At 39.6% G+C, this 24,267-nt stretch overlaps 1 protein-coding gene across 1 annotated transcript; it reads right to left on the bottom strand.

The window, feature by feature from the left end:
- Window positions 1-1,199: 1,199 nt before the first annotated feature.
- Window positions 1,200-24,180, bottom strand: LOC311190028 (suppressor of tumorigenicity 14 protein homolog; the record flags this gene model as incomplete). Its single annotated transcript, XM_084261863.1, has 17 exons — window positions 1,200-1,358; window positions 3,936-4,072; window positions 5,613-5,884; window positions 6,517-6,700; window positions 7,324-7,443; window positions 8,520-8,627; window positions 12,541-12,674; window positions 13,519-13,631; window positions 14,602-14,699; window positions 16,087-16,223; window positions 18,719-18,935; window positions 19,697-19,735; window positions 19,832-20,013; window positions 21,896-21,963; window positions 22,831-22,955; window positions 23,627-23,795; window positions 24,100-24,180. 17 exons carry the CDS (start codon window positions 24,178-24,180, stop codon window positions 1,200-1,202), a joined length of 2,343 nt encoding a protein of 780 aa, XP_084117989.1.
- Window positions 24,181-24,267: the final 87 nt, after the last annotated feature.

The raw sequence follows: 24,267 nt of genomic DNA, 5'->3' as shown, positions 1-24,267 counted from the left end.
GCCTAGGCTTTTATCTCAAACAGAACAGCAGGAAAACTTTTCTTCCATAGTGAAGACATGTCTGGTTTCATTATAAGGAAAATCTCCTGCACCCTTAAAATGTGTGCTTTAGTAAGATGGGCAAGTTCGGTTCAGCTTGAGGAACAGAGGAAACTCCAAGGTACAAATGCTCTGATTGCACCTGGGGATTAGAGTTTCACAATCAAACAAGTAAAACATACCCACTTGCATTTTTTAGTACCTGTTTATTAAGAAGTAAGATGATACTCCCCCTACCACCAAAAAATAGCCTTTGACATAGCTGATGTAGTAAGGAGCAGTGCCAGTGTTGGATGCAGGGATCTCACTGCATGCCGATTACAGTGCTAACTCATTCCAGTGTTCTCTCCCCAGGCTGCCCTATCCTGTATTTATGCACAGTAGAATAAAAGTGAGCTGTGTGGACAGCAATGATTGCTATTCAAATTGCTGGCTTGACTTTGTTTAGTTTGGGTTTTTTTAATACATTAAAAGTGAAAGCTAAAGACTTGCAAATACTGAGCACAATTTTAAGACCACCTAGACAGACTTTTTTATTAAACCAAATACCAGCATTCTTAAGTTCCATAAACAGCTTTGGAAACCTTAAATCATCTAGATTTGGGCTGATCCACTCATCGGGTGATTATAATTAAGTCTTCATTTACTACTAGAGTTAAAGGAATACGGCTGTCATTTCCTTTTCTACTTTGAATCCAAGGTTGCAGGCAACCCTATAAATCACTTTTCCTTTTACATGCCTTTCAGTGGAGCATGGTCATCCAGGCACAGTCCAGGAAGAGATACGAATGGGATGTGGCCATGAATATCCAGATGTGTGCTTGTGGAAACATATAGAGATACACAGATAGGAAGGGAGATGGAAGGGCAGGGGGAAGGGAGAGAAGGTTTGCAAGAGAGAGACTAGGCTGGACTTTGTTACAGGTTCTAATACATTTAATTTTGTTTTTAAGGCAGTGCTGTTTCTGCTGCCAGGGATAAGGATGATGAATCCATAAAGAACTGCTGGGTGAACAACAAGTGATAGTTTCTTCATTAAGAAAATGCATTCTTTCGCAAAGAAACAGTCACTGACATTTTCACGTTACATCATCAGATGATAGGCTGCTGCAGGAAGCAGCTTTCCTGAGAGAGATGATCTCTGTTTTCTCCTTGGCACATCAGTTTGTGTTCTGACGAATCCAGTCATAAAGTGCCGTCACCTTAGTGTACACACCAGGACGATTGCGCCGAGCACATCCTTCACCCCAACTCACAACGCCAGCAAGGTACCATCTGTTTCCCTTCCCTGTGCAGGCCAAGGGACCTCCAGAATCTCCCTAAAATGAAGGTGGTTCAGCCATTAGCACAGACACCCACACCCACAGGGCACAGTAACAAAAATGAGGTTGTCTAATGACAATAAATGCTCATCCCTCTGTTTCTCAAATTACAATTCAATAGTGGAATTTTACTCCTGGGTAGAGAGTAGCCAGCTAGAGGTCAGATTTATCCAATTTATTTTAAGTTATGGAAGTAGCACACTAATCAATATAAAGCAGTGCCAAGTAGTAGTTTAAGAGTTACTCATTGCTAATGTCCCATTCCAGGATTCATGAAGTGACTGATCACAGGGACAGGAAGTAGGAATTTTGCTACCAGTTGACCTTAAATTGAAGGCAGCACTCTTACACTAAGTAGGAACAGAAAGATACATACCTGCAAACAAATATAACCCCAAAAACCAAATGAGACACAATTAAGTATTATGAACAATTTCATAATCAAGACTGTGTCAACATTCGAGGGAGGAAGAGGACAAAGGCTAAGGAATGTGCAAATAAGGACTCTCTTCTCAAAGGCAGTGTACAGGACTGCACAGCAACTTAGGAAAACAGAAACTCCAGTTTGGTTCACAGGATCAAAATGCATTCGAGGTTGCAAATGCTTTGTGGCCTTCACTGCTTTACCCTTGTATGCCTTCTGTGAGCAGACCACTTCACAGAACCCCAAGCAGTTACAAATGCAGCTCATCTCTGCAGCTGCTCCTTGTGTGTACAAGGTGGATGGCAGCCTCCAGATTGACCCTGGGGTTGGTTTGCTGCTCTCAGGTCAGGTTAAAGCGTGGAAGAGGTCAAAAGAAAGCCACGTAACGAGGGAAGAGTAACAATAGAAAGCCTTCATCAGCCAACCAAAGTTATCTAGTGATAAGAAGCCATGACAGTTCTTCCTCTCTCCTAGGCTGCTGTCATAGTGACGTTTTTGATAAACCAGGAAGCTGATCTCAAAGTGACTTGAGAAAAGAAGCTATCTAGCCTAGCCAATTACACAGCAAGTTCTGAAAGATCGAAGGGCCTGTATGCTGGTGGAAAGAGGAAGGATCCTAAAACAGGAACCAAGACCAGAGAACAACCTAGAGTGATAAGAAAACAGATTCTGAAAGTGCAGATGCTTTGCTTCTCTCCAAGTATCACTTCCTCTAAAGATGAAAGGTGTTTGGAAGCTTCACATAACCTCGGCATCTCACGCACAGCTTACATGTTTGTGAAGAACTAAAACAAATCAGCATGCCCAGGGGTCTGGAATTGTTGTAAAAGGCTTTGAGGTGCTGTGGTCCTTAACTGCAGATGCTGTTACCCTCTAGCTCTGCAGGGGAAACGTACTAGTGACAGAAAAGTAAGAAGTAGCCCAGATGCTACCCAGACTGAGAACTCCAAGGCCCAGAGGGCCTGTGTGCTAGGAGTCAAATGTCTTATTATGTTGGAAAATGGACTGACCAGTATGTTATATAGACAAATCAGTTAAAATGTCGTCTGAAAATTCAAGGGCATTTCTTAAGCAACACTTTTTTTTTTTTTTCTTTTTTTTGAGGGACAACAAGGCTCTAAAACAACATGTTTTGCAAAACAGATCCAAGGTCTAAGGCTGTATACAAACTACACTAAGTTAACAAAAAAGTAGTTATGGAATTAGAACTTAGAGACTGCAGGAAGATCCTGCAAATATTCTATTGTCTTTAAAAAGTTTGACCCATTAAGAGCTATGGTCTTGCAAAAGTTACCTTATACATTAACACAGTGACATTTATATATTACACAACAATTCTATGAGATTACTACGGTCTAAAAATTGGTAAGACATTTCTCTGCTTTTACACAGCAACTGGTGTAATGACTGTGCTTGTAATTTTGAAAGTGGATATTGGTCAGATTAAGTTTAAATACTGATAAAGTACATAACTAGTCTAGCAACTGAGAAGTAGAAAGAAAGCTGAGTCAAGAAATTTGAAACATCCCCAAAGACTGATTTCTGATTGAGTGTGTAAACAAACTAGTTCATGTAACTTATGATACCATAATGTAATCAAAATTTGTAATTGTACAAATGAATGAACATACCAAACTTAAAGACACTGTTGCAACTGCATTTACCACACCTAGCTTTTATACTTCTTTGCAACTGTAACAAGACAATGCTCACTACAGTGTTACGGGATGTTATTAATCCCACAGCCAGACAACAAAAAAGGAAAAAAAGAAAAAAAAAAAAAAAAAGCAGCATGAAAGCATGAATGTCAAGAATCTGACATGGCCACAACTTTACTCCTTTTATTCTCACATCTCTGTTCTTTCATAGGAAATGTAACTGTTGAAGAGGAAAAATAATACCTTGACACATTTTATCCCTGGTCTTTGCAAAGCAACATTTCTCAAGAGACTCAGAGATCACCTACACCAAATTTCCTTCCTTATTTTGGAGAACCTTTAGCTGCCCTGTTAAACTTACTATACGCTCAAGACATCTCACACTATTGCTAAGAAAAACAAAGAAAAAACCCACCTCCAATCCACAACTCTGAACAGTTTTCCAATGAAAGCAAATATTCCTTTGTAGTTTTTCTACAATTTCCACATTACCTGGCATGCATCGACGCCACCATTAAGGTTCCCAGCACAGAGCATACGTGATGTGATAAGATCATCATACAGTCTGTTGCAAACACTTTGATTAATTATTCTCACTCGAGCTTCCTGAAGTGTTTTGGTGAGATGACCTAGAAAAAATAAAGATGTTACTGTACTGGTTACAGCAGTACAGTTTTCTAATAGAGATACACTTGTCAAACAGAAGAGAATCATGCCAAACCCAAAGTCTACCCAAGTGATGACAGAAGAGTAATCCCCCAACCTTCGATTTCCACCTGCCCCCAGCTTGTGAAAGCTGTTGCCTGTACTACCCTCTAGACAGAGGTCCCTATGTACCACCTTCCCATTTCCTTAATCTTTGTCCATATGAGGTTGCTCTGTCAGAGAGTAGCAAAAAAGCCATGCAAATTATGAATACGATACAAGATACCACACAGCGTGACTCATTTTGAATGCCATTTTAAATTATGCCCAAAGCTTTCTGTTATTTATGCTGTGGATGTGCTCCAAACAGTCCTACTAATAGAAATTTCTACATTCTTTTACATCTTTTCAATTCTGGGGAAGGAGCTAAGCAATGAAACAGCAAAATATAAATAATTTTAAAGAAAAAAAAAAAAGCCCATACATCACTAGTGATGCTAAGAGCTTAATTCTGCACTATAGCAATAGCATAAGGAGTCATTGTGAACCACGTATCATGTTTTGGCCCAACAGTAAGCACAACCTTTTGAGTACTTTGATGATCAGAGGAAGCGAAGGGGTTTGGTTTGTTTGCTCATTCAGCTCTGAGGTTGGGTTGGAATGAAACAAGATGACAGAAAAATATGGTTTGCTCACATGCCATTACATTAACTTTTAAACACTACCTACATCATTTTATTGAAAAGCAAGACATCAATTTTAAAGCCATTTTAACTTCATTAGGCTATTATAATATTATCTAGATTTAACTCTCTTTTTTAAAAGGCATATTAAGAAACACATTACCATAACACAAGGCTTCTCATCAGACACAAGGAACTAGGCCTCAGCGCAATTGTGGGGACTGCTGCAATGCTGAGGAGCTGTTCAAGCCCAAAATTCAAAGCTGGCTCCTGTTTAACGATGAGACAGAGCCAAGATCCCATGGGCTCCCCCCCACTGCCCCTCTCCAACTCTATGCTTTTTTCCTACCTCCCCACTGCTACATCCAAACTGCACAGGCAAAACTCTTCATAGGGCATATTTTAAATTACCTTTGATTGAGACAGATAAAGCCAAAACACCTCCACATATTGCAATTATTGCTGTTCAAACATAGTCCTAGGGACAAATTCTTTGTCTGCAATAGTTGCAAGTTGCTGTTTTCTTTACCTAGAAGATTGCTTAGGACCTATTCACCAGGTAAATGAGCCATGAACTTGAGAAATGGCATGTTTTTGTAAATCTATGATCATTTGATTTTCAATTATCTACATCACCCAAATATGTGTTTTGGCATTTACCACCTACCATCCAAGCAAACATTCAAAATTCACTTACTGTATTTAAGGGGACATTTTATAGCTTTTTACAAATCTACTGAGTAAACCACAGGTATTTTATCTTATGACCATAAATATTGTATTATTAGGAGTTTAAAATCAAGCCAAACTCTCAAGAAGTAGATCCAGGAAATGAACATACTATTTTCTTTTATGGCTCCCCAGCCAGTTACATAGCAGACAGTTCCATATACAAATATTCTAGAGGTGCTGGGTAAACAAATGGGCTGTACCAGCTCACTGAAGAATACAGGTGTCTCCATTTCCAACAGGGCAATGTCATAATCTGAGATAGATTGGTCATACTGTGGGTGGACAATAATCCTTTTGATTGATCTCATAGCTACACGATTGCTCTTTCCATTAATAGTGTGTAAGCCCATATATGCTCTCCATCCTGAAGGAATGGAGTATCTGTAAAGAGAATGTTTTTAGAACATCCCACTGGAGAGTAATGCAGCATCAGTTCACTCCATTTTATCTACTTATCAGTGTTTGATGAGATTCATCAAAACCAAAGTCAGTGGAGTACAATACCACTTAGGAAGAGAGATGCAATGCGGTCTCTGTCTCCTAAAACATTAAGTAATGGTTTTACTTACCATTTTGAAAACAGTAATTTCCTGGAGCTGTAAGACAAATTCCTTGCAATGCACCATGCTTTGAAAGTCAGAAGAGTGTATTGCTAAACTCTATTTCCTCCTTGCCACGCGTAGGAGGTATGGCTTTTCAGTTCTTGGGAGAAGAGGACATAGCTTCTACTCAGAAAATCCCTGCCTTCTAAAAACCAACATTTTTTAACCTCAATCTCACAAAAACATGTGTTTTATCATGCAGTGGCAATGGAGGAAGAACAATTACTTCAGATACTTGTGACTTTTGAAGCCAGCAGAATGCAATACTGAGGGCTCATGTAGTAATAACGTTTGACAATTATAACCTGAATCAACTTCTCTAGATAAGGAATAGCTACTGCAGACTTCTGAAAGCAATGCTGTAAGGTCATTAAACTGCAAATACTCTATGACACAGTAACTTGTACGTACTTCACAGAACCAGAATCCAGGAAGCAATGGGCAGCAGATACGAGCCACCTGTTGGAAATAAGAGATGCACCACACACATGGCCATGCACTCCCATCTGTAAACTTGCTTGCCAAGGCCACTTCCCAGATCCTGCATCTTCACCTCCAACAATTCTGTTTTTCTTAAGCTGGTGTCGTCCACAAGCTAATTGAAACAATTGAATAATATAGTAACAAAAACCTCAAGGTCATTTCACTTTGCTTTATACGTACACTTTTATCCATCAACCTCAAAGTTGTTGGAAAAGTAGTATTTTCTTACTGTGCAATTGGTGAAAAGGTAAGTGTACTTGCAGAATTTCACTTAATGGGCAGGTCAGAAATATAGCGATCACTGCCTACCCTCCTTTACACCTTTCTAGAGAAGTTAGTACTCAAAAAAAAGACATTTAAGCACAGTTCAAAAGGTGGGTCATTTCCAAAAGTTCACTTTAATAAAATCTCATATTTTTTCCCCTCCTTACATACATGGCTCCTTGACTGCATTTCATTCACCTCAAACAGCACTAAGACCTACCATCTTATGTTGGAAGTGTGCATTGCTTGAAATAAGTCAGTGGGTTTAGAATGAAACAGTGCAAAATCCAATACAAACATTTTCATACAGATGTTACCAGGGGATTCTTTTTTGGGTAGATGGTTTGGTTTTGGTTTTTAAATTCGCATGTGATTTCATCAATTCCTAATCCAATAATGCTTGGCCATAGTACAAACTCCTGGCTTGGTTTCCCAAGTCACTAACTAGTTTTTAAATGAATGTTACCACACCACAATTCATTTCATCAGATCCATCTGCACAGTCTCTTTTCCCATCACACTCAGGATTTGATTTCAGCAAGCATTTTCCATTGAGGCATTTGTATGCATAATGGGAACAATTTTTGTAAGCTGAAATGAGAGAAGATAGTGTCACATGTTTGGATCCATGGTTTCCAATTATTACAAGAACTTGCACATTCAACCTCCTTGGTGAAGGTTGTTCAAAGCTACACATTCCAGTCTGCTTGAAGCTGTAGTCTGCAGTAGTGTAAACTGACCCCTCTATGGAGGGGAATGTTCCACATTGAATAATGATTACACTAATTTCAGTCTCCACTGTCCATGAGGAACTAGACAGAAGAGCCCTCAACTGCCCTCACTCCTGTTTTACTTAACTCTAAACAGATTGAGCTATGCTTCTCCCAGCTGTTGTTTTACCTTCACCAGCACTACTGGCATAAGAAATTGTAAATCTTCACAGCAGATACCACCTGGAAGTCAGCTTTTCTGTTTTTATGTGAAAGTTGAGAAAACTGTGGAAGAGCTTTGTGTGTACCCTCCAATAAACTTTTTGTTAAGGACTATCACAGTTTGCCACGTGGGGATCCTGACACATCTCAGCAATAGGTTTCCATTGCCATCATTCTTATTGTCAGTTGTTTATGGTCACCTCCAAACAATGGGAGGGCTCTGCTCTTCAACAGACAAGGACATGATCCTGGCTACCTCAAGGACCTATGATTCAAAGCAAGGTAAAAATTATACAAGGAAGATGCAACGAGTCACTAGGGAGAGACAGCAGTACAAGTAATGTCCATAACCATGTTGGATCTACTGTAAAAAGATCATACATGTGTCAAAGGGCAAAAGTCACAAGGCTATGATGACTTTGTCCCTCACGTTGTTTATTACTGATCTGGCAGCAGCTGGGGGAAGAAGCGCTCTTCTAACAGGATCACCAGCTAACTGTGGTGACATCATCTAACTGAAACTATTTTTACCTTGGAGTTTGCTCCACTAATGTCTTGTTTAGACTCTCCCCAAAACTAGTTATACTCTGCATGCTTTACTGTCACTAGTATGACTTTTGTACTTTGGACTATGAAAAAAAATTGTAGTAAATACTACATTTATCCATTAAAATAAGCATATTCTTGCTCTGCCTTCCATCATCTTTTGGAAAAAACTAAAATATATGTACTTACAGCAGTTGTTTTCATCACTGTCCTCACTACAGCTGTCATCATCTTTACAGGATTTATACTGATGTTTACACTTCCCATCACCACAGTTCAACTGTTCCAGATTACAACCTGAAAAAGGAAGGTCCATAAATGCTTTATAATCCAAACATCCAAACAACTGGCTAGCAGCCCATGCACTACACTCCCAGCCAGAGGCGACCTTGATGTTACTATGCCAGATGGTCTACTTGGGTTTTAATAGCCTTCATTGACAGAGAGACTTGTTGCATTACTTAACTTGTGCTGTGCTCTTTGACCCTGGATTACTTTCTTGTCACTCCTTCTGGCATCTCTTCATTGTTCCCTCTCTTCTCTGTCATGCAATACCAGATTTGGATACAGAACTCCAGCTGAAACCTTCCCACTGGTGACTGGGAAGATCTTTTCGAGCTCTTGTTTTACATCTCAACATGACACTTGAAAAAACCCACTAAGCACCGAAACACCAAGCTAACACAAAACACACAGAGAAAATTTTATGACTCGCCTTTGAGCCACCATCACCCCCAGTGATCTTTTAGCAGAAAAACAACTTGGGCAATCAGCATTTGTATTTGATTACCTAAGTTCAGATCTTTATCAAATGGAATGTAATTTTCTCCATATATGTTCTCCAGCTTGTCAGGATGATTTATAAATACGTCCCTCTTAAATATATCTCTCTTTTCTATTGTGAGACACATTTCCTATTTCACAAGCATCTTCCCTTATCCATCCTTAAGATCATTAACAAAAATTATGCTGATGTCCCATAACGGAAACTGGCAGAAAGACAATAAAAATATCCTTCTATTTTGGCAGTGAGGAAATCATTCTCTGGAAACAGTCTCCTAAACTTTTTTCTCACCATGTTTGTTTCTCTTACTGATAAGTTTGTCACACAAGACATTGTCAAATTGCAACTTCCCCTGTATTTATGCTCTCACAGCAGAGAACTAAACCAAAATTTAAAACTCCATGTTGGCATGCTGGTTTTGAATAACATTTTTTACTGTTTACAGATAGTTTACTCTGACTACTTGTTCCAAAGTTTAAAAAAGAAATGTGCAAACAACTTGTAAATATTGGTGTAAAATTCCTCTCTCATTTCTATTGTTCTCCCACTCTTTAGAAGAAATGCAGTATGTGCTCTCTTCTCCAGACTTTCAGATCTTCTCAGCCACACCTTTCATATGATTTTAAAGTTAGCCACCACTATCATGGAGATAATTTCAGCCCGTCCCTAAACTTCCTGGAACAAACTGTTTACAGGAGAACACAAACAAGAAGTAAGCACCCTGCTACAATCTAATTAATCTCCACCATCCGAGGAGCCTTTCCCTCCTACAGACTGATTGCTTGCATGTTCTATCTGCACATGTAAGGATAACATCAATGGCACTAGAAAGGCTGTTACAGTCTAAACACAAAGCACAGGAGTGTACCATGTACCTCCAGAGACACCTGCCCTGCTCTGCAGCACAGCTGGAGAAGTCAGTGCAAACTGTTGCCATTCACAGTAGGTCTCACTCCAACCCTGCCAGCCAAGCAAGCTGGCAGCAAAGTCTCGTGGCTTTTGTTATTGTTGTTTTTAAATCAGTTGGGAGCAGCAGTGCTCAGGTACTGACAGGCTGACTCCTGTTCTTACCTCTGCCATCAGAGTGGTTCCAAAGAAGTTTATAAATACATTGTGTGTGTATGACTATTAGAAAGCAAAGCTAATGTCATTTATAAACTAACTTTTTAAAAAATCAAATTCTGTCTTACCTGGCATAATCTGCTCAACATTTTTGTCAAGCAGTCTGAACTAAATCAATCACTATTCACCTAAATGGATGCAGAAAATTAAATTCACATTCACTAACTCACTCTGTGTATTGAAGGTGATTCTGCACAGATACATAATGACAGCCAATAGCAAACACCTCTTCAATTTGTTAACGTAACATATTTTTCACAGGGCCATCTAAGCAGCATAGGGGAAAGTATTCAAAACTATTCTCCCTAGTGTTAGGAATACAAATTTCCCAACATTAAAGTTTTGTAGAAGTTAATCTCTGTGCTACTACACTCCAATTTCATGTCTGATGTGAATAGGTGCTATATAAAACACTTCTCAAATCTAGCAATTTCATTATGAAACAGCTTTCCACTAACAATTTCTTTCATTTAAACTAAAAACTGGTACTGATGCTAAGATGTTCCTTTGCAATATGTCAAAAATGTTTTTTCTCTTCCACTTTTCCATATATGTCATGAAAAAAAAAAATATGATGAAATAAGCAATATACTCCTCTTCCTGCCTAGGTCAAGTCAACTTCAATTTCTTCCCCTCTAGCACCACAGGCAAACCAACAGTTAAATCAGACTGAAGGACCAAACACACTTGTCCCACATTTATTTAATCATTTACAATCTGGAGTCATTTAGTCCTCTTCATTGCCTCTCACATGATGCTGGTGGGAGGAAAGCAGCTGCCACACAGCCAGCATTAGCTCAGAGCAGGGATCTCTCCATGTTCCCTTCACTATTCCCTGAAGCCACTCAGCTGATAGCTGGCATTTGCTTTCCAGGCCAGCTCAGAGCAGTGCCTCTGACTTTTAATAGCCGTGCTTTGGTAGGCTCCCAGCAGCGGGAAGAAGCCAACCTGAGGCTGGTGGCTACAGGTAATAAAGATGTGGGAGAAAATTAATCACTCCCCATCCCACCCCCATTGCTACACAGTCAATGTCATGGAAGATCAGTGCCCTTGATATGTTCAGTGCTCTCAGAGCCCCCTCCACAAATCCCTGTACTCTATTGGCTTGGTACAAACACCTCACAGCTGACCTACCCCTCCTGGTAAGTCTTAATACAGACCCTCTTAATTGTGACTAAGAATTGATTACATGACTTTGAGGTGCCTGCTTGCTGGCTCAGCACTAGAAACGGAGCACGGCACACAGGGCAGACTTGCATGTGCCATAAAGTCTGGAGATTTTCTCTGTAGAAAAACAGTATTCTTAGGCTTTGACTCCTCTCTGAACCATTTTTGAGGTGGCAACCATAGGACACTAACTTTTTCAAGTAGAAAAAGAGACACACATTTGTGGAAAAAGAAATCCCTGAAAATACTGAGTCCTACAGAATGACTGACCACAAAATCAGACACTTATTTCTAGTGAAAGGCACAAAGCAAGAATCTCTACCAGACATCTTAATACATAAATACTTCTAGGTCAGCAGTGAACAGTGTGACAGTCAAGCAAGCTGAGGATCTGATGATCCACAAAAAGATCTCTTGAAATCAGAGAACTTCAGCTACCTAAATGTTAATTTGACAAAGGAAAGAGAAGGCATTTACAAGAGTAAATTGCAGATGGATCTTTTCTAAGATATATTGCAAGTAAATACGCTTATCTCCTGAAAATCCCTGTTCCATCCTCTGGAATCCTCCCCAAAAAACTTAACACAGATCCAGAAGCACATAGACCGAGGAGTGAGGAAGGGCTATAAAGAAACCCAGTCATATTTCTGAAACACCTGCTAGAAAGGGATCTTCCCTGACTTTCAGTGAAAGCTTACATAGTTTGTCTAAACCTGGAAGGTGATCGAGAGCAGTGATAATTTTAAAGAAAAGACTGATTATTTATAGTTAACTCCTGTTGGCAGAAGATTCGTGCCTGGAGGTTTTCTGCCATGCTATTTTCAGGTTGCAGCTTGGCTATCTTAAGATCTTAGCAAAATTGGAAATAAGTAGATCTACAGAAACTGGAAAATTTTACTTTTACTTCCCACTTTACGTAAGTGTTTTTAGAAAATAAGTACTAGCTCATAAAAGCATATTTTGATCAAATTTTGTGCATCTATTTGTTCAGTTAAATACGGGAAAACATTTTAAAATTTGTCTCTTGGAATTGGGTTAAGAAAAATGAGGCAGAAAGATTTGTATGTGGTTGCACTGTCAAGCATGGTTTCTTGGAGGTTTCTCCTTGCAAATTACTGTACGTGCTTGTTGACTTACGGTCCGTGTGACTGAAGGCTTTGTATTCAATATAAAACCCTTTGTGGGTGACCAGTCCATCAGAATGGAAGTTGATTGCGACAGAATAGCCATATTCTCTGTTTCTGTTGGTTTCTGAAAGGGCTTTACAGTATCTAGCAAGGCAAAAGCGAGAACAGTTAATTTCTAACCAAACTGACCAGTAATACCCAGCTACCCCCCCATGTACTGGAGGGTACCAATGCCAAAAAAGCTTTAAAAGAACACAATAAAAATCAGCTTTTCAGTGTTAACTCAACACTAGTACTAGTACTAGCCTATTTACAAAAGCCTTCCACTTCACAACTTTTCTGGCACTAGCAGACTCTGAAACCAAATAGAGCAAGATGATCAACGTCAGAACATATGTTATAAATACAAACCACTTCTAAGATTGCTTGATTTTGGATCTCCCATTCGGGTTTGCACAACCAAAAGGCTACAAATCCAGCAGCTGCTCACAGTTTCAATATGCTCCTTCAAAGAGACAAGTCACTCTGAATATGGTTTTGTTTTCCTTTTTTTTTTTTTTTTGTTTTTTTAAAACACACACATTGCAATTTGTCTTATTTAGAGAAAACAATTACAATCACTGAGGATAAAAATGAAGCTTCAGATGACGCAAGCACTTCAGACCGCTGGCAGGAATTTACTGTTCAATTGCAGCTGCAGAAAATACAACAGTTTTCTGCATCATTGCTATTAAGGGGAACAACAAAGTAAGTAAATGCCTGACGCTGTAGAAAAAGCAGGATGCTTAAATTAACATCATGACAAATGTTTGGAACTAGGGCAGGATTAAGAATATTATTCCGCTGAAATTCAGTGGAAGCATTTAAATTCTTATTGAAGTGTGCTGTTCCACACTGTAAGTGACAAAAGACTTTTTCTTAAGTACTGGAAGTTGTGCAGAACTTCCAAGTGCAAATTAATACATAAAAAAATAGTGTATTTACTCACCTAACCCCATCAATTTCTAACCAGTCTTTATCACATTTCCTGGACCCTGGAGACTTCTCCTGAATTTGTATTACAAGGATTTTTAATGAGAGCTTGTAGCCAGGCAATGGTGCCTAAAAATAAAACAATAAATGTCCCAACACAAACATCCACAGAGTGAAAAGGTCTGTGCTTCTAAGATGGTAAATTTTCTTTTACTTATTATCAGATTGAGAATATTGCACTACTTGTGATGCAAATCCACACCTTTGAAGAAAAAAAAAATTGCTGGTTTAGACATGTATAGAAAACTTTAGTCCCAACTTTGGCCATACTGTGCCAGATAAAAAGAGCAGCCAGCACAAAGCACTATATCTGAGGCTCATGCTATGCCACATATTCTACATATTCCAGTAGGTTATGTTAAGACAACTATGGTAGCTGCTCACTCAGTTATTTTAGAAAACCCTTTTCTTCCCTTTCTTACACATAGATGAGAGTTTTGCAGTACAAGCTACTAATAATTTTCACTGAGCAGGTGAAAGGTAGAGATTGTTACCAACTCGTAGTCATGAAGAACATCCCTTTCTAAGGAAAGTTAAAAAAAAGGTAGTGAAATGCTCAATAGAGCAGCAGCATAACACACTAGAAGCTGGTGGAAATCATGAGCAGATTTTAAGTCCTGACAAAGAATTTGCTGGAAATCCAGACCTGAATTTCCAAGCCAGAGAAGGTTCTGGTTTTGCAGAGTTCAGAGAAATACAGTGTGGTATCCATCATACGAGGCATGATTTATGTGAGCACTTTTTCTTTCTGATATGAAAGCAAAGCTCTGACTGTTAGCAGTTTGCTCTGGCTACCAGGAATTGTCATCTTCCCTTCCACTTTTTTTTTTTTCCTGTCATTAATAATACTTAATGTTTCGTTCTCACAGCTGACACTTCTACATACAGCAGGAAAGAAACGGGTGCCTGAGAAGAAATCAGGTGCAGAGCTCTTAGTGTGTTTTCCCTTCATTTCACCCACATCGAAAGCCGTTTTTCCCAGGTTTATGCCTCTATCACATCAAAGTCATCACTACTCAGAAGACTTCCCAGCACTTACTCTGATGATCCAGCTGCAGTCGATGTTTGGTGGGTAGTAACTTGGGTAATAAGGGGAACTCAGTGTCCCGTTCCAGGAAATATAATGACCTCCACACACTGGGAGAGAAATATATCAGCAAGGCACACAGTTATCTCAGCTGGGCTAAAGTGCAGAGCCTACTTCACTTGCTAGGGTTCTTCTCTATGTACAGAGTTAGAAGGATGGGTTGTGACTATTAAACTCATATGTTGCCCATATTAACAGAAAATCATCTAACTTCCACTTCTCCGTTGCTCTGAATTTCTCTTATTTTTTGGGTCAAATTACATTTAAGGGTAAGCACAAAACACCCCTGACTGGAGTTTTTGAAAAAAATGTCATTTCATGCTAAGTGGAAGATGTAATTAAATGCAGACATAACAGATGTCCCCCCTTCCAATTTACTTCTTCAGGTATTTCCAAAAATTAAACAGTAATCTGCCCAATGACGTGAAAAATCTGATTAATTTCATGTAAATGAGGAAGTTTGAGTGTTAGTTCTCAGTCTGAAAATTCATGCCACGTTTGAACGATTTCATTGAGGGTTTATTTTCTGCCAAGAACTCTCCTAGATACCCAGTTCTTAGTGCTTTTTGTTTCCTCTGGGTCACAGAGCGAATGAAAATATGAATCCATCAGAAATTAAGACAATCTGGTGGCAAAACCTGGGCTGTACATAATTTGGAGAACCCATCTTCATTAAAACAAAGCAATTCTAGTTTGTAATGTGCATGGGATGAGTAGAGACATAAGTTGAAATGTGGAACCTTTATCCACATGCTTTCTCCCCTGTGATTCGCCCTATGATCTTACCAAATAACTATGGCTAAACTTTCACTTGTGAAGCTCCTGTATCTCTTGTAAAATATTAGTTTACTGTTATTCATAATATTTCGATAATCACCCATAATTATTCTGAAAAATACATATTACTCCGTAGTTTACTCCATAGGAATATACCTCTCAGGTCTCGAAGACACATTTTTTTATAGTTAACTACACTGAGCAGTGCTTTCAGAAAAGGATCAAACACATATCAGAAGTGTTTGCTCTTGTTTTCCATTTTCATTAAACATGCATTCCCCAAGCTGGGGATAGATTGCCAAAGCTGACAGAAGAGCTGCTCTGCCTCTGGGTCTCTCCAGCTTTGGCTAGACACAGAGTTCCCATAGTGCTATCTGGCTGCTACCATTACTCACCAATTAACAGTGTTTCCTGTGTAATAAGAGTAACCTCTGGGGAAGGAAGCAATCAGGAAAACGAACAAATAAAAAAATATCTCCCAGACCAAAAGATATTCTATATATCTTGTTCAGTCTCAGACTTCTTTAAGTGGATCAGAATGACAATTCCCTGATTTACATTCTGACCTTCCCTCCCCTCAGATTCAGGCAACATCGACTTTTTTTAGAAGCAACAAGAGAAACAAATGCGCTTACATCATATGTTTGCGTAATTACTTACTGATCTTAGGAACAGCTTGGAAGTGAGCTTTTAATATGTTACTTTCTTCTCTTTGGTTCAGTGAGAAGGTAAGCAACATTACGTTACTGGACGAAGTTAATCGTACAACAGGAGTCCAGGCTGCTGGTCCACACCATCTGAAATATTAAAAAGACTGCATTAAAAAAAACCCAAACAACACAAGCAAACAAGAAAACCAACAAAGAACCAACATTTCCCACATTCCAGTCATATCTACTAAGAGACTGGGTAGAAATAATACTGATCTGGTCACCTGTGCTTCAGAAGTATTCCCCTGACTACCACTTCCCTTTTATTCTTCCATCCAGTTGATACTAAACAAGACGCTAGAGTTTCCCAGCACTGAGGCCAAGTCACTCAGGGTGAACACCACAGATATTTCTTCCCTAACAGGCTTCCAGGAGTTTACAGACCTGTAGAAGCATCAGGATGGCAGTGTTAGCTTATGTTACTTCAGTAGTGACAGTAGTGGGTAGCACTGAGAAGGCAACAAGTACCAGCGTAGCAGTATTGTGCAGCATCTGTGCTACAGAAAACAAGCCCAAAGCATTTCCAACCCACTAGCACTCAGCTTAGTTGCAAGTCACAAAAGCTGTCAGGCCAGATGTGAGGCCCCATGCATGACAACTATGTCTTCTTATAGTTCTTTTGTTTAAATAAGGAGTTCATTTATATCTTGACGCTTGAACACTTACTATCACCTGTAAGTTGAGATGCTATTTCTTGCATCTGCAAACTCACTCTTACATTTATTCCATTTGGAAATCTCACAGTGTATTTTGGATTTCATTAATTTATGAATCTGCACGTGAAAGATTTCTAACAGATTTATCTCTTCCTATGCACAGCAAGTCAAAAGAATTGAAATCAGACCACACAATAAGACAGCATTTCCATCACATTTCTGGATCAAGTTCTTTGACTTCTCCCTGAGATCCAGAGTGGCAGCACTGAAATAAAATTTGTGAACCTTAAAACTGAAAGCAGTCCTCTTCTGCTTTTAGCAGGGTAGTCCTTGCTGCCATTTCATGTGAGACTACACATCAGATCCGGGGTTTGCTTCGCTTTTGCAAGCATTATTAGATCCTTTTTACCATGATACCTATCAAATCCTGTATGAAAAGAACAGTTTCATTCCCCTCTCCACTGCCATGAGAAAATCTTTCAGAATGTTGATCCCCTACCCAGTTGACAGCCTGGCTTATCTTCTAACTGTACCTTTTGTTGCAGTATCTCCAGAAAAGCGATGTGAGCACACGTGAGAAGAGATGTCCACATGAGATGCCTACTTTTACAGTACAATCTCAGCTCACTCGCACTTTACTATTTGTCACTGAACAGCTGCATTGCTGCAGTTTACAGAAACTGGTGAGAACCATCTTAGTCACCATGTGTGATCCTAGAGCTGGACATCGGGGAATAATGGCTGTAATACAGTAGTTCCTGACTGCCCTGGATATCAGCGATGTTGTTATTAGTTCTATTGGATGTACCATGAGTGTGTGACTAGTTGCTTTTAGCTCAATTAGATAACTGATAGAAAACCACACATTTGTTAGGCTGGCAATAAAAGAAAATGAAAATAAAACCAATCAATATTTTTGGAGGTACTATTGTGCTTTTAACACAGTTTCAGTCACCAAATTCTGTTCCAGTTCTTTGATAGCCAGACATCAATGCACATTCTTGAAGTTTCTGTCTTAGTTTTCTGTGTTCAGAGAACGCTGATGCACTCCGACTTAGACCTGAGTGGGTTTTGCTTCCTGATTCTTTCATGCACATGAACAACGCTACATTTCTGGTTCCTAAACAGCTCAGCCATTGCTAGTAATGCAGCAATGGAGTAACAGTCCTGGCAACAACCCATAATCAGCAGCAGAGCAGATGCAGTCCAGCATCAGGAACGGGATTCTCCGTGTAATGCTGCAATCTGCATCTAACTCCTTGCCAAACCCATGTGCTCATTCCACGCCTGGCTTTCTGACCGCCTGCCAACAACAACAAGCTCTCGTCACTTGTTGCATCAGGAGAGAGAGAAATCTCTTAATAGAGACGAAGAGGACCACCTACTCATTTCCAGTAAGTTGAAGCACTCCTAAACAAATACATTTTAGACAAGTTATTGGTGGATAACACGTCCATACATGAAATTTGAGTCTGGAAATTGGGAGCAGTGTGACCACTGAAAGGGATTTCGTTTATACAAATGGATGACTCAGCGACTCTGGGGACAGAGTATTCCATAAGCACAACACCCCCATTATGAACAGCCTGTGACTAGGCTGATACAAAACTTGTGTTTTCTTAAAGTAATAGAATGCAACACCCAAAAAAAAAAGTCTGTATCTTTTTGAGTTGTGACAGTAACCGCATGAAATCGAAAGCGGCAAAAATTAGTCATGATGCAGAACAAAACCCACAGGAATTTATAATTCATTGGGGGAAGGGGGGGTAACAGTAAAGATCGTTTTACAGCCTTATAGAAGATTTTTTTATTAAGTTTTATTTAGACTCTTACATTTTGGAAATCCAATTAATATAATTTTGATATAATAGTTTTAGAGAGTTTCTGTACAGCTCAATAAGATATCTTTATTCTATACTATCATACCTTGTAATGATCTTGTTCTGCAGGGGAAGAAGAAAATCATATGCTGACAAGTGGTGTGATGCACAGCTTTCTGGAGTGACACCTTGCAAAGTGATAACTACCAGTCTCACCACATAGTTAGAAGGAACTCGCAGCCTCCATTGATAAAAAGACTTTTTGGGATTCATCAGAGTTAGAGTCCTGTTGTTACCGGGCTTGGCATACAGGTCAAAGGATACTGCTATACAAAAGAAGCTAGATCAGTGACTGGAAAACTGTTAAGTTGAAAAATAAATTAAATTATTGGGTAAAATTTCAGAAGAGGCCTCAACAATCACCTACCCACACTTCTTGACTACTCTAATCTCCTCTTCCCTTTCTTTTGCATCTTCTCCCTTTTCCCTACCAGGCTGCATCACATTCTCGTCCTGCTCTAGCCAGGGAAGCACAATGCCTCACCACCATCTGCTCACCATACACTCAGCAATCAGGAGTGGACTTGGCTGCAGCCATCTCTGCTTGAAGCCTACTGCTTCCTTTGCCATGTTCTCTTCAACCCTCTCTGTGCAAGAACATTGAGAATAGGAAGCCAGTCTTGAGGTGTGCTTGTTATGGAGAAAGTGGGCAAAGTGAATTAAAGCTCTACAGTATTTGACTGATCACTGACTATGAATAACTGAAACGACCTGCTCCCCAGGCAAATAAGGCATTTATAATTTTAAATAGTAGCTTTTCAAGAGATGCCAAGAAGAGGAGCCACAGCTCATTGCAATTCAATGGGAACAATTACATTTCAACCATTCTAGTCGGAGCAACAAAATAAGAGTTGTAAGGCATTTTCATCTTGGCCTTTATTTGAAACACAGAACAGAGAGGACCCTAGGCTGGTTCCATTCGTAGGCCCTAAAGATATAAGAATAACTGGGAAAACACCATTTTTATATTACAGGTTCCCCCCCCCCCCCCAAGTGAGATTAGTTGTTATTGAGGAATAATTACCTGATTTTAGCATCACATCATATTCTGTGGAATCTGAAACTGAAATTTAATAGCTGTCAGCTACATGAGCCAAAGACCCAAACCAGGGAAAGAAAAACAGACAGAATAGGTATTAAATGACAGGTACATTGTTACCAAAAAGCTCCATTGTAACAAGATCAAAATCTTCCTCCCCAGAAGAACTGAACATGTGAGCTGCTTGTTTACTACTGATTTCTTTTTGTTCCACTGGGGGTAATTTTTTAAGAAAAGCAACCACATCTTGAGGTGCCCAAAATGTATTCCAGTAGTAAGCTCGAAGTCCAGAGTCTCCTTCACTGTGGAGAGAAAAAACCCCACACATTACATAGACAGTCTAATCAGTATTTTGGACATGGTTTTGAATGGTTAGCATTATTTTTTCCCATAGTTTCATAGCAGTTGAACTACTGTGCAAAAATGTGCAGCTGAATCATAGAATCACCTGGGTTGGAAGAGACCCTTTAGATCATCTAGTCCAACCACAGCCTAACCCTGAATAGTCCACCTCTAAATCATGTCCTTAAGTACTTCAACTGTACACCATTTAAACATCTCCAGGAATGGTGACTCCACCACCTCCCTGGGCAGCCTGTTTCAATGCCTGACAACCCTTTCAATAAAGAAATTCTTCCTGATATCTGACCTAAATCTCCCCTGGTGCAATTTCAAACTATTCCCTCACATCCTATCACTTTTCACTAGAGAGAAGAGACCAACCCTGACATCTCTACAACCACCTTGCAGGCAGTTGTAGAGAGTGATAAAGTCTCCCCTCAGCCTCCTTTTTTCAACACTAAAAAGCCCCAGCTCCCTCAGCTGTTCCTCATAGGACTTGTGCTCAAGACCCTTCAGCAGCTTCATCACCCTCCTCTGGACATGCTCCAGCTCCATCCTTCCTGTAGTGAGGGGCCCAAAACTGAACACAGTACTCGAGGTGCAGCCTCACCAGAGCTGAGTACAATGGAACTATCACTTCCCTACTCCTGCTGGTTACAAGATACCTGACACAGGCCAAGAGGCCCTTGGCTACCTGGGCACGCTGCCAGCTCATGTTCAGCCAGCTGTCAACTAACACCTGCAGGTCCTTCTCCTCCAGGGAGCTCTCCAGCCACTCTGCCCCAAGCCTGCGACACTGCCTGGGGTTGTTGTGAACAAAATGTAGGGCCCAGCACTTGGCCTTGTTCAGTCCCATAAAGCAGGCCTCTGCCCATTGATCCAGCCTGTCCAGGTCCCTCTGCAGGGGCATCCCACCTTCCAGCAGATCAACGCTCCCACACAACGTGGTGTCATCTGCAAACTTACTGAGCACAGCAGCAAAGAGCTCTCTTGTTTAATGATTGCTTTTTCTATACAGTAGAAGTAATTCAAAAATATGCTGCTTAAACAGTAACACACCAAGGGTGAAAACTACATGTCAAAGAAAACCCAGGCAATAATTTTTACAGATCTGGATGTTTCCATCCCTGCTGCATAATTATACACTTCTAAGACCATATTACATTTCTAGATGCTTTTTCCTTGGTATTTTTAATTCAGTCTCGCACCATATGAGAATATAATTTTACACCCATATATTGATACAACATTTAATGCTCTACTTATTAAAATAAACACTCTATATAAGCACATGGAAAGTATTACTTAAGTGATTCAAAGAGACAGTCTGCCTCACACTTCCTTTCAGATTGACCTATGGATTTATTTTTCAGAAGTTTTCAAAGCCTACCAGGATAACAGTAGCCGTCTGCTCAACGTATTTATGTTTCTCACCAGTACCTTAACTAGAGTGCCCTGCCCAAAATTATACCCTTAAAATTTGTTTTGAGAAGTTAAAAGGAACTTTATTTAAATAGATGCATTCAGATAAGATTCTGCTACTGGTAGAGAAAAAAACCCTGCTGAACTGTGATTTCAAAAGTCAAATGTAGATTAATAGAGTACAAAGCAATCTGTAAACCAATGCATGATTAATCAAACTAATTTCTTTCACCGATTCCACAGGGCAAGAAGAAATCACACTATTATCTTGGGTCTTTACCTCACATACTTAAGGGCATGTCTGCCATTTTTATTCCCTGCTAAAGAGACCTGTGTATTCTTTCAGAAAAGTAATTTAAAATGCATGAAAAAAGATTTTAATATCTCTAAATGTATACCACATCCGGGAACAGAACCTACCTGAAAGCTGCCACCACAGACTTTAAATAGTACTTTCCCAAGGAAGAAGACTCATATGATTCTGCAAACTGACATTTAAAAAAAAGGTAAAAGAAAAGGCACAAAGTGTTACATTTTAGTGTCAATATCATCTCTTTTGATACAAAGTATTTGTCTTACTACTTCTTTCCCCCTCCTGTACTACTAGCACTCTCCTTCATTCTGACAAAATGTATCAAATAAGGATCATAAATGTGCAATTCATTTCCACTTTAAAAAAATAATGAATAGCTGCTGGTAATTAGCTATGAAAAAGAAGCCTTTATGAATACATTTATATTTTTGTTTCAGTCTTTAAGTTTCCAGCATATAACCTGTACATGAGCAACTTGCACTGGCGGTGCACAAAGCAGCTTTGAGACACTGGATTAGCTCTTTAGGGAAATACAGTTTAACAGAGAACTGCTTTGTGTTTAAGATCGCTGTTCACATGTAGACGGGAAACAGCATCAATCTCGGGAATAGGAGCTCATGTAAGAAGTGCAAGAAAGCGAGCATTGTTGTGGGGGATAAGGGGGAAGAAAGACATAAAAATAAGCATCAAATATGATCTCTAATTAAAAAAAAATGAAAATGCAGCAACGAAGATTGCTTGAGTAAAAAACAAACAAACACAAAACCCCCAAAAAACCTCACCCACACTCCTAATTCCTTAAAGAGGAATAATTTGACCATAACCTTGAAACCCTCAGGTTTTACTAACTAGGAAATGTTGATGTGACTGTGAGACACCCAACCTCAGCTGCTTAGTTACGTTCCTAAAGCTGTGCACCACCAAGGCACTTGCTAGCTTTAAATTTCCTATATTAAAGGAAAAAAAAATTACTAACTGAAGTCTTCTCCTTATTCTGAAATAAAACTTTTGGAATTTTTGCTATATTTATGTGGGAACTTACATAATTTTGGATTGCTTCTGCTTGCAGGTGGAATCTCTCTGACTTTGGATCACTGAGATCATTTGTATAAGTCAAATTAAGAATTTCTACACTTCCACCAATATAAATAAAGGAGGAAGCTGGAGCTGAGGAGAAGAAAAAGAAAAAAGATAAAACCATTGGGAGACCTAATAATGCTACAGAAAAGCTTCCAGAGCAAGAGGCTGGCAGAAACATGTATTTGTCCTCAGCATCAGTAGGTTTTAGTTCTTAAGAGAAACCCACCATAATAGCCACAGCTCTGAGTCAGTCCCATTGACAAATGATAAAACAATGCCCTGTGGAAGAGGAATGAGGTACAGGTTTGGACGGGCATTTCTACTAGGAAGATTGAATTGTTAAAAGTTGGGGTTTTTTCAGCGCTATCTTCCTGGAAAGATATGGTTTTAGTGGCTGTAAGTTGAGGTCAGGAAGGAGCATACATAAGCTAGGTACCTGTTCTGTTTTTAAAAAGTGAATAAAGGATAGATAGTTAATTCCTACAGGTTCTTGGGAAAGGTGACAGTTATAATAATTATGGTATTCACAGAGACCAGAAAAATGCACACCTTCATTATTCTTGTACAACCACCAGCCATTACTTTTTGTACATTTTGTTGCTACATTTAGCAAAGATGTTAAAGAGAAGGGAAACATCAGTAGTTTACTACACACGTTACGTGCTCAGACGCTTTGTGCTGAGATTTTCGTTCTACCCGTTCACAGGGTGCAAAATACCCAACCCCATCCAGAGCACGCCGGGGAGAGTAACACTTACAGAAGGAATACTGTAAGACTAGTACAATCGCTGTAACTAGTAAGGAAACGGTAGGTAATGCTGCTAGAAGCCATCTTCTCCAGAAACACAGCCTCATCCATTTGAGGAAGCAGTACTTCTGACACAAGCCTCTGAGGTAGGACGGACAGGAGCGAATATGTAGATTTTCCTAAAGAGAGACACAGAAAGGCGTCAGTAAGATGACACAAGAAGTACTATGATTAGTGTATTTACTCTTTTTAGCTTTTAAAGAGGTTTAAATATGATAATACATTCCATGTTAACAGCTACATCACATATAAAACCCACACATTCGTGACCTAGATTTCAAGCTGTATAAGCGAAGGGGAAAAGTTGCTGTCACTTTGGCTGGGAGCAATCTGCCTATGAAGAACAGAGAACAGTACACACCAGAGCAGGCAGAGAGATCCCTTACCGTATCCCTGGTGTAAAGCATCACTGGTGTCTCTTACCTGCTTTGCCGTCTGTTCAGAGTCGTACGGAGCTGGTATGCTGTACACAGAAACCCGGCCGGAGGGGAGAGCTCGTATCATGATGCCTTGACTAATGCTAAAATCCTAAATGAACCTCATTTCCTAACCACAACCCAGAATAGAGCACAGCTCTCGCCACCACCTACG

This window comes from Gallinula chloropus, assembly GCF_964237585.1.
Source record: "Gallinula chloropus genome assembly, chromosome: 1".
Classification (NCBI taxonomy): Eukaryota; Metazoa; Chordata; class Aves; order Gruiformes; family Rallidae; genus Gallinula; species Gallinula chloropus.
The sequence above is the reverse complement of the archived record's forward strand: the minus strand, read 5'-3'. Positions and strand labels throughout refer to the sequence as shown.